This window comes from Oncorhynchus nerka, linkage group LG9a (genome assembly GCF_034236695.1).
Source record: "Oncorhynchus nerka isolate Pitt River linkage group LG9a, Oner_Uvic_2.0, whole genome shotgun sequence".
NCBI classification, from domain to species: Eukaryota; Metazoa; Chordata; class Actinopteri; order Salmoniformes; family Salmonidae; genus Oncorhynchus; species Oncorhynchus nerka.
This window is the reverse complement of record NC_088404.1, coordinates 14,829,649-14,844,496: the sequence shown is the minus strand read 5'-3', so window position 1 is coordinate 14,844,496 and position 14,848 is coordinate 14,829,649. Positions and strand designations below refer to the sequence as shown.

Genomic DNA, 14,848 nt, shown 5'->3' with positions numbered 1-14,848 from the left:
TGACCTTCCCATCAGCTGGACACAACTTCCTCTGAGGGTAGAGAGAGAGAGCAGAGGGGTCTCGTGTGGCTCAGTTGGCAGAGCATGGCACTTGCAACGCCAGGGTTGTGGGTTAGATTCCCACGAGGGACCAGTATGGAGATAAAGTACATAAATGTAACCACTCTGGATAAGAGCATCTGCTAAATGACTGAAACATAAAGCAGTATTCACTTTTTGAGCGACCGAATAAAATGCAACAAATTGCAATTAAAATACAGAGTAGCTTTATTTATAGAATACAGCATCAGTTTTTGCAAAAATAGTTCTATCATAGACAAAAAACTGCGACCCCAATGACACACTATTCAATATACACTGAGTGTACAAAGCATTAGGAACACCAGCTCTTTCCATGACATAGACTGAACAGGTGAATCCAGGTGAAAGCTATGATCCCTTATTGATGTCACCTGTTAAATCAACTTCAATCAGTGTAGATGAAGAGGAGGAGACAGATTAAAGAAAGAGTTTTAAGCCTTGAGACATGGATTGTTTATCTGTGCCATTCAGAGGGTGACAAAAGATTCAAGTGCGGTATGGGTGTAGGTGCCAGTCACACCGGTTTGAGAGGATTAAAAACTGTGGGAAGAATTGGAGTCAACATGGGCTAGCATCCCTATGGAACGCTTCTGATACCTTGGAGTGTCCATGCCGATGAATTGAGGCTGTTCTGAGGGCTAAAGGGGGCGCAACTCAAAATTAGGCAGGTGTTCTTAATGTTTTGTACACTTGGTGTATAGTGCACTATATTTGACCAGGGCCCCATCCCAGTTTATAGTAACAGAGTCTCCAAGACATATATTAACTAGCAGAAGTGTCCCGATGAAAACAGTAAAGACAGGACAAGATGAAACAGCATGAAAATAAAATAGGTGAGACTTGTCATAACAATAAACAGCATATTGTGTTCAGGAAGAAGGAAAAACGACCTCTTGAAACATGCGATGCATAATGTGAGGGTGTGGAAATACCATGCCAAGTTGTTTTCTCTTTATTTATTTTCAAATAAAAATGTCCACACAGTGACTGTTCAAATAAAAATGTAAGAAACCAAACCGAAAAGGAGAACAAACAGCACACTGGGAACAGACGTCTAGTTTCGATTTACATGTGGTCAAGTTGTCAAATAATGTGAATTCAACGTGAAACATTTCACAATGTCATTTGATTTAGGTTAAAAGTCATGTGGGGAAAAAAAATACGAAATGACCTTACGTTGATGACTTTTTTCAAATCCAATAAGTTTTCTGTGTTGATAACGTCATCACATTGAGTTATTTGGTTGAAATGTGGAAACAACGTTGATTCAACCAGTATTTGTCCAGTGGGAAGAAATTGGTCATGTACTTTTATTCTCTGATCAGAATGGACAGTAATTCAGGATTACACGTAACAATGTGGAAGTGAATTAGCTAGTCCCAGATCCGTTTATATCATCTTGTGAACTCAAACAGACTGGGACCAAGGCTAGAAGTGATTGGAAAGCATAGAAAGAAAAGGCATGTTTGTTTTCAACTGTCCCTCCTACTCTGGGAATGTCGCTGTCAACTATCTATCAGTATTTATAAATGTAATGCAGGGATGGGCACCTTTGATGGGGGTGGGGGCCACAACAAATCTGAAAGCTGCAGTGGCTAGCGGGTCTGCGTACCCACATTCATACCCACACATGTAGTCAGAGCTACATTTTGTTGTTAGTGGCCCCCCTCTTGACAGTGAAGATAATCTATATAGATATTTTTTATTGTTAATTTCCTGCAATTATACAATACAATATATAGAGAAAATGTACTTTTAAAATAAGTTTGATGCAATTCTACTTCTTGCCATGTGGAGTAGAGAAAATTTTGCAATTTTATAACTAATTCCATGCAATTCTACTAATTTTGCTGTGGGGCGGAGAGAAAGATTTGCCGTTTTTAAGCTAATTTCCTGCAATTCTACACATTTGGTTAATATCCATGGGCACCCTCAGTCTGTAATTTGACCATGATTACTACAAGTTTAGATAGCTGGATAGACTACTTTACAAATGTAAAAAATGTAAATTGACATGGGCTAATTCAGTGACTGTCAGTGACTGACCTAAGACAAAAACTGCTGATTTCCACATTTTTAAAATGCACCATGTGTATTCTACTATTCTTACTCTCAACAGTCAGTTGAGACCCCAACTGAGTTCACATTTTTTAAATGCGTTATTATTGATTTATTTTTCAGTTTCTGGAAATGAATGGGCCTGATCTAATGCAAATGAAGGAACATAAACATACATTTGAGTAAAGTACATATAAGTGAATGAAATGGGTTATGTCCCAAATAGCACATTACTCCCTATACTGTACAGTGCACTACTTTGGATTACAGCCTTATGGGTGCTGGTCAAATGTAGTGCACTATAAAGGGAATAGGGTGCCATTTGAGACGTAGGCATGAACTATGATGCTTGAAACTTAACAAGGTTCATCATAGTAATGTCTTTGATAGGCCATTGTGGAGCGGATTTATAAAATATTTAAATGGACACGGATTTCCTGATTTATCAATAACTCAGCCTTTAAGGCCTCCCGAGTGGTGCAGCGGTTTAAGGCACTGCATGGCAGTGCTAGAGGCGTCACTACAGACCCTGGTTCGATTCCAGGCAGTATCACAGGTCGCAGTTGCAAATGAGAACTTGTTCTCAACTAGCCTACCTGGTTAAATAAAGGTGAAATAAAATAAAAACAACCGGCCGTGAATGGGAGTCCCATAGGGTGGCGCACAATTGGCCCAGCGTCGTCCGGGTTTGGCTGGGGTAGGCTGTCATTGTAAATAAGAATTTGTTCTTAACTGAATTGCCAGGTTAAATATATATATTTTTAAATGTGCATGTTTCTTTGTTGGTGAAATGGTGCTTTATTTATTTAAACAGATCAGGACATCTGCTGGTATATGTAACATGTACGTCAAAATGTCATTTCCATGACTTCTTCTGTCCGTTTCTATGCAATAACACGCTTTGTTGACCACATGTCCAACTCATCAAGCATTAATCTAAAAACACCTGCATTACAATGAAAATATTTACTGCAAGATTCCTCTAACCTTCTTTGTCTGCATCAATAGGAATCATATGCCTATGTTTCACATATATATTTTATAACACACATACTACCGTTCAAAAGTTTGGGGTCACTTAGAAATGTCTTTGTTTTTGAAAGAAAAGCTCATTTAAATAACATCAAATTGATCAGAAATACAGTGTAGACATGGTTAATGTTGTAGCATATTCACATACACACATTGTTTGGTGTGTATTCCCCAATCACTGATGTCAAACTGATGAAATTAAGTTGTGTGAAGTACCTTTGTTTTAATACTCGTCAATGTAAAGATACCTTTTCATAGTAAAACTGGAAGAATTTAAATAACCTCAAGCTTTTGAGAAATGAGTAGATGTGCCCTTGCTGAATCACTACCAAATTGTTGTGGATTGTGGATTGTCTTCATATTATCATGCCCTTCCCCACCCAGACCCAGATTAACCAAAAAGACATGAGATCCCTCTCAAGAGTACCTCGGCAGTAAATTCAACATTCTGGTCAATTCCTCTGTCCTAACAAATCAACATTCCCATAATCCCCCTCTGTAATGCTTCCTTAGGGTAGTATTCTGACTTGAGATCCGCAACCTTAACTCAGATTTCCGTGCAAATTGCCCATTGACGTCAACGAATGATTTACACGCAAATCCGAGTTACTTGTGCCTTTTTCAACTCTGAATGGTTCCCCATAGTAACCAGATGGAACCTAAACACAGCAGAGAGACCGGGAGACATTTATAAACTATACTGTAGCAATGGGGTGGTAGTTGGGTCTAGGTCTAATCAGACTTGTCCTTTTTCTTTGGTGTAACTTTACTGGCTACAGCAGACCCTACTGCCCCCACTCCCCCCGTCACCATGGAAACACTGCCCTTGACCAATCCCACGCCGGCGGCCGGCACGCTGGTCACCACTGTCTTGGTGATGTCATAGCTCTTACAGCCCACCCAGGCCACGCCTCCCCATGTCGCTCCGACCGCCCCTTTGGTCATGTTGAAGAGACCGCCGGTCACCCTCCAGATGACCCCCGCCTCGGTCTTAGGGTGGTCCTTCTCTCCGTCTGCAGGGGGGAATGGTGGCAGAGAGAAAGAGAGAGGCAGGGAAAGGGAGAGGGAGAGAAAAAGAGAAAGACAAAGAGAGTGTAAAAAAAAAACATTTATAGATTCATCATTTGTGTCTAGGTGCCTGAAAGAAAGTTCCAGATGAAAGCTTTCCATGTGTTTTCTCAATAGTGTTTATAGAGGTAGATTAACATTCCAGTCCCTCAGAGGAACAAACAGGACCACTGACTACAATAACGCCAATCCATCAATCCCAAATGGCACTTCATTCCCTACATAGTGGACAACATTTGACCTGGGCCTAATTAGGCTCTGGTCAAAAGTAGTGCACTATGTAGGGAATAGGGTGCCATTTGGGATGCAAAGGGACGCTGGGAAATGTAAGATTGATGTATTGAAGTTATTGTAGTCAGTGGTCCTCCCTAAAGTACAACATCTCAATATGAAGACTAATGTCACACATCTGATATATATAACTGCACGTAGCTTAGCGGTTAGAGAATTGGGCCAGTAACTGAAAGGTTGCTGTTTCAAATCCCCAAATCTGTCGATGTGCCCTTGAGCAAGGCACGCAACCCTAATTGCTCCTGTAAGTCGCTCTGCATAAGAGCTTCTGCTAAATGACTCAAATGTTAAATGTACCTAGGGATGGAGGAGAACGTTCTTGTCTGCTCTAAAGCCTCAGGTCTACATGACCTGGCTGATGACTCAAGAGTTCACATTATTATCTCTCATTCTGTTAGCATCTTCTATTTAAGTCACAATATAATTGCTAGGGTTTACCACCTGGTCACTAATAATAGGGACAGTTTTCCTTCACAGTGGAATTACAAGCCTGTTTAAAATATTAGTGGAAACTTCGCTCTACAGCTTGGGGGAAATAAAGGCACCTATAAAATGGGTTATGGTGTTTATGGTCTATGTATGGCGTGTGGCTGTAGTGAACCACAATGCATGTCCATGGTTGTTTTCACTGCTTACAGCTGACAGACTTTCAAAGTGAATGGCACTAAAGTGGTTATCTGAGTCATAGGCCAAGGCTTTAAAATGTGGCATAAAATATGGACAGAAAAAGCTTTTAAAATAAACTTTATGAGAGAGTAACAGAGAGCGAGAGAGAGTGCGAGAGAGCGAGCGAGCGAGAGAGCGAGAGAGAGAGAGAGAGCGCGAGAGAGAGAGAGCGAGAGAGTGAGCGCGAGAGAGTGAGAGCGAGAGAGTGAGAGCGAGAGAGAGAGAGCGCGAGCGAGAGAGAGAGAACGCGAGCGCGAGAGAGAGAGAGCGAGAGACAGAGAGCGCGAGAGAGAGAGCGAGAGAGAGGTCCTTGAACTTGTAATGGTACTCTCCAAAGTGTACCACACTAATAAATGTCTAGTGAAGTCATTATCATTCCCTGATTAATGCATTGTAATTTTTGGGTGAATCTAGTCCATTGACTGCACTGTGCAGTAAAAAGGCCTTTACAGCCACATTACCCAATCTCCCCATAGCCCAAAAATCATATACCACTCCACCCTAGCAGATAAAGTAGTCCCTGTCACATCTTTGCATGATTTGACACAGTTCTGTTTATTTCCCCTTCTCAATCCAAGCAGAACATTGAGGTGACAGTTTTGCATGTCTTCCAGCTCCATTTCCTAACGTACTGTGGTAACTAGCGAGGGGTGAGTGGGAGAGAGACACTCAACCCAGAGTGAGCTGTTCATGTCATCCCTTTTTACACGGACAATGTCTTTATAAAAAAAACTTAAGATCCTGCTCCTCCTGCTCCTCCTCCCACCTTCTCCTCCTCCTCCTCCCTCCTGCTCCTCCTCATCCCCACCTTAACAAATAATATTCAGTAGGCCTCCTATTCAATAGAAACCTGGAATAAGCCTACTACAATAGAATATAGGCCAAATGTTCAATAGCTTCCTATCCACATGAAGTACAGATATAATGGGCTCCTGTAAGGGAGTGCGTAACTGGCAGCAGGGAAGTCAGGTGCAGGAGAGCAAAACTGGGTGATCAACAAAGCAGTTTTATTCATAAAACCACCGGAACCAGAACAATAAACAAATGGGTACAAAACCCGTCGCGCACCAGAAAAACGTGTACATGCACTTACAATAAACACTTCCACACAAAGACATGGTGGGAACAGAGGGTTAAATACACAACATGTAACGAGGGAAATTGAGACCAGGTGTGTGAGAAGACAAGACAAAACAAATGGAAAATTAAAAGTGGATTGATGATGGCTAGAAGACCGGCGACGCCGAGCGCTGCCCGAACAAGGAGAGGAACCGACTTTGGCAGAAGTCGTGACAGCTCCTGAGTGGAGCAGCGGTCTAAGACACTGCATTTCAGAGCTAGAGGCGCCACTACAGACCCTGGTTCGATTCCAGGTTGTATCACAACCGGCCGGGATTGGGAGTCCCATAGGGCGGCACACAATTGGCCCAGCGTCGTCCAAGTCAGGATTTGGCTGGGGTAGGCCAAGAATTTGTTCTTATCTGACTTGCCCATTTAAATAAAGGTTACATAAAAAAAAATATATATATATATAAAACCAGCTTGCGTATTAATTTGTAGGCACGACAACAAATTCTGTCTCTTTAAATATTTGGGTGTCTGGATTGAAGATAGCTTATCTTTCAGAAAACATATTGATGAGTTAGTTAAGAATGAAATGTGCTTCCTTTATAGGAATAGGGCCTATTGTGAAACAGCAGAAAACAAATCCTTCAGTAAACATTCATTACGGTTATTGACTATGGTGATATTGTTTATATGAATACAGGTGCCACTGTATTGAAGCCACTGGACGCAGCTTATCATAGCACACAAAGTTTTATTACGGGTGATAGGTCCTTTACGGGTGATAGGCCAGTAACCGAAAGCTCACTGGTTCGAATCCCAGAGCCGGCAAGTTGGAACAATCTGCCATTCTGCCCTTAAGCAAGGCAGTTAACCCCAGAACAACAACTGCTCCCCGGGCGCCGATACTGTGGACGTGGATTAAGGTAGCCCCCTGCACCTCTCTGATAAAGAGGTTAATTGCGAAGATGAATGTCAGTTGAATGTGTTCAGTTGTGCAACTGACGAAATATCTCCCTTCCCTACACACATCAATTTACAATAACCTCTTAACCACTAGGCCACATGCCACCCATATAGTGTATATTGATGTGTATGTTTGATACAGGGCTCATCTATAAAAGAGACCTTGGTCTCAGTATGACTCCCTGTCAAGGTAAAAATAATAATACAAATAAACAAATACAAGTGTGTTGGCAGGGCTGTTACCATTATGCTATTTTAGACATTTATCTGTGGCTGAAAGAAGCACCTCCTACACACTGTCACCATCTCTACCACGTCAACCTGCGGCTCTGAATGGTGGTAGATCTGTAGTAGACCTGTATTCATAGCCACAGCAGAGGGTAGGCCTGCACCGCAAAGGGCCCTGGTTAAAAGTAGCACACTATATAGGAAATAGGGTGCCATTTGGGAAGTGTGCCCTAGGTCTCTTTTTTGCTGTCAACCCTCAAACAGAGGCTTCTCATGAACAATGCTGGAGGACAAGACACCATCACCAACTGTCACTAACACTCAGTACCATCTCATCCCTGAGCTGTGAGCTATAGTGTATATAGGAAGAACTGATCAAAATACACCTTATGGAACAGCGGGGACCGTGAAGAGACACACACTCAGGCACAGACACACGCATACACATGATAACACACACACACACGTACACATGGATTTTGCATTGCAGATACGTGGTAGTAGAGTAGCAGCCTGAGGGAAAACAAAGTGTTGTGAAAAATGTTATGAAATGTAATAAGTTAAATTGTATATAACTGCCTTAATGTTGCTGGACCCCGGGAAGTGTAACTGCTGCCTTGGCAGGAACTAATGGGGATCCATAATAAACCCCAAGAAGAGTTGCTGCTGCCTTGGCAGGAACAAATGGGGATCTATAATAAATACAAATACAAATGGTAGAATGTCACAACCTTACACCTCCTAAGCAACACCATACCGTGCTACATCTACAGAGTACAAGGAATTCTGTATGAATCCTCTGGAGACGTACATCATGTTGCCATCAAACACAAAACATTAACACACTGCTGTTGTCATGTATATTAATATCTAATATGACTATGGCTCTACACAGGGCTTCAGACAACACAAATGACACATTCTGGAACAAACTTCCCAAAGCATTGTTGGGAACAAACTTCCCAAAGCATTGTTGGGAACAAACTTCCCAAAGCATTGTTGGGAACAAACTTCCCAAAGCATTGTTGGGAACAAACTTCCCAAAGCATTGTTGGGAACAAACTTCCCAAAGCATTGTTGGGAACAAACTTCCCAATGCATTGTTGGGAACAAACTTCCCAAAGCATTGTTGGGAACAAACTTCCCAAAGCATTGTTGGGAACAAACTTCCCAAAACATTGTTGGGAACAAACTTCCCAAAACATTGTTGGGAACAAACTCCCAAAACATTGTTGGGAACAAACTCCCAAAACATTGTTGGGAACAAACTCCCAAAACATTAGCCCAATTTTGGTCTGTAGGAAGTAGGAACAAACTCTCAAAACATTAGCCTGATGTTGGTCTGTAGGAACACGCATCAGTGGTTTGGGACCTAAAGGTTTTAAGAAGGCAGTATTCAGATCCCTTGACTTTTTCCACATTTTGTTACGTTACAGCCTTATTCTAAAATGGATTAAAAAAATGTTCAGCCATCTACACATATTGCCCAATAATGACAATGCGAAAACAGGTTTTTAGAATTTTTTGGAAATGTATAAAAAAACAAAACAGAAATACCTTATCTACATAAGTATTCAGACCCTTTGCTATGAGACTCGAAGTTGAGCTCAGGTCAATCCTGTTTCCATTGATCATCCTTGAGATGTTTCTGCAACTTGATTGGAGTTCACCTGTGGTAAATTTAATTGATTGGACAAGATTTGAAAAGGCACACACCTGTCTATATAAGGTCCCACAGTTGACTGTGCATGTCAGAGCAAAAACAAAGCCACAAGGTCGAAGGAATTGTCCGTAGAGCTCAGAGACAAGATTGTGTCGAGGCACAGATCTGGGGAAGGGTACCAACAAATGTCTGTAGCATTGAAGGTCCCCAAGAACACAGTGGCCTCCATTATTCTTAAATGGAAGAAGTTTAGAACCACCATGACTCTTCCTAGAGCTGGCCTGCCGGCTAAACTGAGCAATCGGGGGAGAAGGGCCTTGGTCAGGGAGGTGACCAAGAACCCGACGGTCACTCTGACAGCGCTCTAGAGTTCCTCTGTGGAGATGGAGAACCTTCCAGAAGGAAAACCATTTCTGCAGCACTCCACTATTCAGGCCTTTACGGTCACAGCAAATTAACATTCTTATTTCATCAACACTGTCAAGTACAAGTCTATTAAGGCTATAATAATGTAGAAAACAATCGAATGATTAATGATATGTAAATGTATAAATGACATAGGGTAAAGAAATCTACCTTTTGACATTCATTTAGTCTCTAAACAGCAGCCTTTCTTTGCATCCTCTGCAGTGAGCATGTGAAACACCATATACACCATGTTCTCTGCTTCTGATTGGTCCATACAAACTAATGTCACGGGCCGATAATAAACCCAGATTCTGATGGAGCCCAATAGTCCCTCACCGTCTGTGTTCTGGAACAACCTTTAAAACCATCCTTGTCTGCGTCCCAAATGATTCTCTATTCCCTATTTAATGTACTACTTTTGTCTAAGGTAGTGCACAATATAGGGAATAAGGTGCCATTTGGGATTAAACCCTTGTCTCTTCTTAGTGAGGAATCTCTCTCAAGAGGCCAGTAAATTGCAGAGGTAAGGTATGCCTGCCGTAATGCTTGCCATAAATAATAATCCCATAAAACAAAGATAATGCCTGTATCCAAAATCGCACCCTATTCCCTATGTAGTGCACTGCTTTTGACCAGTGCTCTACTCAAAAGTAGCGCACTACATAGGGAATTTCCTGATATTAGGGACCAGCCAATCAACCTGTTGAGGGTATCATACCTGTATGGTAGGCTAGTTCAATTCTACCAGGGGAGGAAGCTTTAGCAGCCTGCAGGCTAATTCAGCCTCTGCTGAGTTTGAGGGGATGAGGTTACGTCCCAAATGAAACCCTATTCCCTTTACAGTGTGCTAATATTGACCATAGTCCTCATAGGCTCTGCTCAAAAGTAGTCCACTATATAGAAAATAGGGTACCATTTGGGATGCGACCCAAGGAGGAAGAGAATCCAGATACTGCAGTGTGGCGACTCACTGAGTCCAGACGGTCTATTAGAGACTGACGCACGCGCACGCACACACACACACACACACACACACACACACACACACACACAATTAGAGACTAGCTTTAATGTGAACTGCAGCTGGGAGCTGCTGCTTCTGCTGCCATGGCATCATCTCTCTCCTCTACTCTGTGTGTGTCTGCATGCGTCTGTGTTTTACAGTGGACCCTGGTGAATCAGAAACCCAGGATACCTCTCCTGTACAATATACAGATTCTCACTCAGACCATTCCTTCTCCTCCTGCATAGTAACTACCTCATAACTTATTGGGAATACTGATTACACAACCAAGAGCTCCACGCTGCTATAACAGACAAATACTAGGAATAGATTGTCCACCATCTATGCGTTATCCAGACAGAAAAGAGAAATGGGCAAAAGAACATGGAATAAATTAACTGAGCAAACTAGAAACCTTTCAATATATAAGTTTAAACATTATTTAAAAGCAATTTAAATATAGTATATAGAAATGTTGTGGGACTATAGTAAATGAAGAATCAATCTTTTTTTGGATTGAGTATTTATTGGGTCATTATGCTAGTGTGTTATGTATGTTTGTAATAGTGTGTTATATGTGAAAGTGTGTTTGTATTATAAATTGTATTTGAATGTTTAAGGACTCTTGGAAGATTAGTCCAAATGGGGACTAAAAGAGATCCTAATAAAATCAAAATCAAATCTACCTACTGTAACATTTCTCTAGCAGATCTTTAGTGTCGTCTTGCCAACTTATGTTTTTGGATATATACCGACAGCAGATGGTATTCATCCTAGGCCTGCATTCTAGCTTAACAAGTTAAATAAAGCTAGAATCCTTAGTTACTACATACATTTCTTTGGACTTAATGATATATACCCATTGATTGTTGATGAATATAACTTATAAATGGCTCATGAGCTTAGTTCAACAGAACCCCAAATATAAGAATATTTTACTTGTTTGTAAACAATGTCAATATAAACAATAACGGCAGAGCCTCAAAACATGATTACAACTATAATTTGGATATCGTGGAAGGTCAGTCCTCGCATCCATAGTTTATGAATTTGAAAGTGGTTGAATTTCTCCAGGCTCATCCCTCAGCTTTTTACCTAAACAGGGGCGGGGTGTCCTCTTTGTTATCGTTTCAACTAAGGATTCCAAATTTAACCAGGACTTTTCTGTGTTTATTTATTTGAGAGCTTTGTGTGATATACGGATAGCCTCTCTAAACCTTTAATATCCTTGTGTTTAGGAAAGTGTGACTTCACACTTGACCGGTCCATAATAAAATCATCAGATCAGCCAGAGTCCTCCGCGCACGCACGCACGCACACACACGCACGCCGGCAAGCCCGCACCATAAAGTATTTTGGTAGATTAGATTTGTCCTATTTCTTCAACACAGATTAGTGATCAAACTATTCTGCATTGCACACAGGTTGGGAACTAGAGAATGATATCAATACCATACTGTTCTCTCAATCGATACCTCAGAGTATTTGGGACAAGGTGCAAAGAGGGGAATAAGAGCTGAACCTCTCCCTTAGATTGAATGGAGACAGGCAGGAAGGTCTCAGGGTAAAGACAAACCACAGGTCTATATAAACAAGGAGAGCAGTCGAGACTACCACCACCACCTCAGTGTCTTAGTGGAAGGAGAAAACAGGAAACAAAGATAAACAACATGCCATCTGATATAGCGTAGCCTGAAAATATTTTTGGTATTTGTTCTGGCAATTCTCACATAGAAAGCTAATTGAGAGGAAGGACATTTGATATGCTCTTTACATTTGTATCACAAACTATTTTTGAGAAAATCATTAAGGTGGCCATTTTAGGCCATTTTTAGACCTATACATGCCTCCTGTAAGACCCCTGACCCGATTCAGGAAGCTAGGCATATGTCACAAGTCACGACATCACAGGAGAGCAGTTTGAACGTAAAGAACATGTGAACTTGCATGTGCCTTAATAACAAATTTGTATACCATCTATAAATATGAATAAAATGATTAAATTGCTAGCCTTGTTCGTTAAGCCACATGAAAAGACAGCAACCTTCCCACTAGCCATGATTGGCTGAGATAATGAGTGAGCTGGGCATGCCGAGAGATGAGTTCGGATTGGCCTGCCATATAAAAGGCTTTTGTCTATTTGAGCCGGTCAGTCTGTGTTGGTAATCCTGTCGAACGCTAATTTAAATGTTTTTTTATTGTGTATTGGAGCTGCATAAGTGTTGCTCTCCACTTTCTGGGGGATCGAGTTTTGAAATCTGTGGAATTAGAGTATGATACCTAAAGAGATGGGAAAACACCTAATCCCTTATCACATCTTCAAACGAAGGGCATTTCAAATCAAGTTTATTTGTTACGTGCGCCGAATACAACAGGTGTAGGTAGACCTTACAGTGAAATGCTTACTTACAGGCTCTAACCAATAGTGCAAAAAAAGGTATTAGGTGAACAATAGTTAAGTACAGAAATAAAAATGATGTCATAAGGTGAATGCACCAATTTGTAAGTCGCTCTGGATAAGAGCGTCTGCTAAATGACTTAAATGTAAATGTAAATGTAAAAACAACAGTAAAAAGACAGTGAAAAATAACAGTGGCGAGGCTATATAAGTAGAGGCTACATACAGACTCCGGTTAGTCGGGCTGATTGAGGTAGTATATACATGTAGATATGGTTAAAGTGACTATGCATATATGATGAACAGAGAGTAGCAGTAGCGATTTGAGTAGGGTAGCCATTTGATTACCTGTTCAGGAGTCTTATGGCTTGGGGGTAAAAACTGTTGAGAAGCCTTTTTGTCCAAGACTTGGCACTCCGGTCCCGCTTGACTGGGGTGGCTGTGGTCTTTGACCATTTTTAGGGCCTTCCTCTGACACATCCTGGTGTAGAGGTCCTGGATGGCAGGCTGCTTAGCCCCAGTGATGTACTGGGCCATACGCACTACGCTCTGTAGTGCCTTGAGTCGGAGGCCGAGCAATTGTGTAACTATTCCCTCCGCAATGCAATCAAACAAGCTAAGCGTCAGTATAGAGACAAAGTAGAATCTCAATTCAACGGCTCAGACACAAGAGGTATGTGGCAGGGTCTACAGTCAATCACGGATTACAAAAAGAGAACCAGCCCAGTCACGGACCAGGATGTCTTGCTCCCAGGCAGACTAAATAACTTTTTTGCCCGCTTTGAGGACAATACAGTGCCACTGACACGGCCCGCAACTAAAACATGCGGACTCTCCTTCACTGCAGCCGACGTGAGGAAAACATTTAAACGTGTCAACCCTCGCAAGGCTGCAGGCCCAGACGGCATCCCCAGCCGCGCCCTCAGAGCATGCGCAGACCAGCTGGCTGGTGTGTTTACGGACATATTCAATCAATCCCTATCCCAGTCTGTTGTTCCCACATGCTTCAAGAGGGCCAACATTGTTCCTGTTCCCAAGAAAGCTAAGGTAACTGAGCTAAACGACTACCGCCCCGTAGCACTCACTTCCGTTATCATGAAGTGCTTTGAGAGACTAGTCAAGGACCATATCACCTCCACCCTACCTGACACCCTAGACCCACTCCAATTTGCTTACCGCCCAAATAGGTCCACAGACGATGCAATCTCAACCACACTGCACACTGCCCTAACCCATCTGGACAAGAGGAATACCTATGTGAGAATGCTGTTCATCGACTACAGCTCGGCATTTAACATCATAGTGCCCTCCAAGATCGTCATCAAGCTCGAGACCCTGGGTCTCGACCCCGCCCTGTGCAACTGGGTACTGGACTTCCTGACGGGCCGCTCCCAGGTGGTGAGGGTAGGCAACAACATTTCCACCCCGCTGATCCTCAACACTGGGGCCCCACAAGGGTGCGTTCTGAGCCCTCTCCTGTACTCCCTGTTCACCCACGACTGCGTGGCCACGCACGCCTCCAACTCAATCATCAAGTTTGCGGACGACACAACAATGGTAGGCTTGATTACCAACAACGACGAGACGGCCTACAGGGAGGAGGTGAGGGCCCTCGGAGTGTGGTGTCAGGAAAATAACCCCACACTCAACGTCAACAAAACTAAGGAGATGATTGTGGACTTCAGGAAACAGCAGAGGGAACACCCCCCATCCACATCGATGGAACAGTAGTGGAGAGGGTAGTAAGTTTTAAGTTCCTCGGCGTACACATCACAGACAAACTGAATTGGTCCACCCACACAGACAGCATCGTGAAGAAGGCGCAGCAGCGCCTCTTCAACCTCAGGAGGCTGAAGAAATTCGGCTTGTCACCAAAAGCACTCACAAACTTCTACAGATGCACAATCGAGAGCATCCTGTC

General features: G+C 42.4%; 1 protein-coding gene across 2 annotated transcripts in view; it reads right to left on the bottom strand.

Moving 5' to 3' along the window:
- Positions 1 to 249: 249 nt before the first annotated feature.
- LOC115131449 (transmembrane protein 263-like) overlaps positions 250 to 14,848 on the bottom strand; it is a 43,343-nt gene continuing 28,744 nt past the window's right edge. For both annotated transcript variants that reach the window (XM_029663189.2, XM_029663190.2), the window contains one exon: positions 250 to 4,184. In XM_029663189.2, coding sequence (XP_029519049.1) covers positions 3,904 to 4,184 — 281 coding nt within the window. In that variant the 3' untranslated portion in view covers positions 250 to 3,903. The remainder of the gene's footprint in view (positions 4,185 to 14,848) is intronic.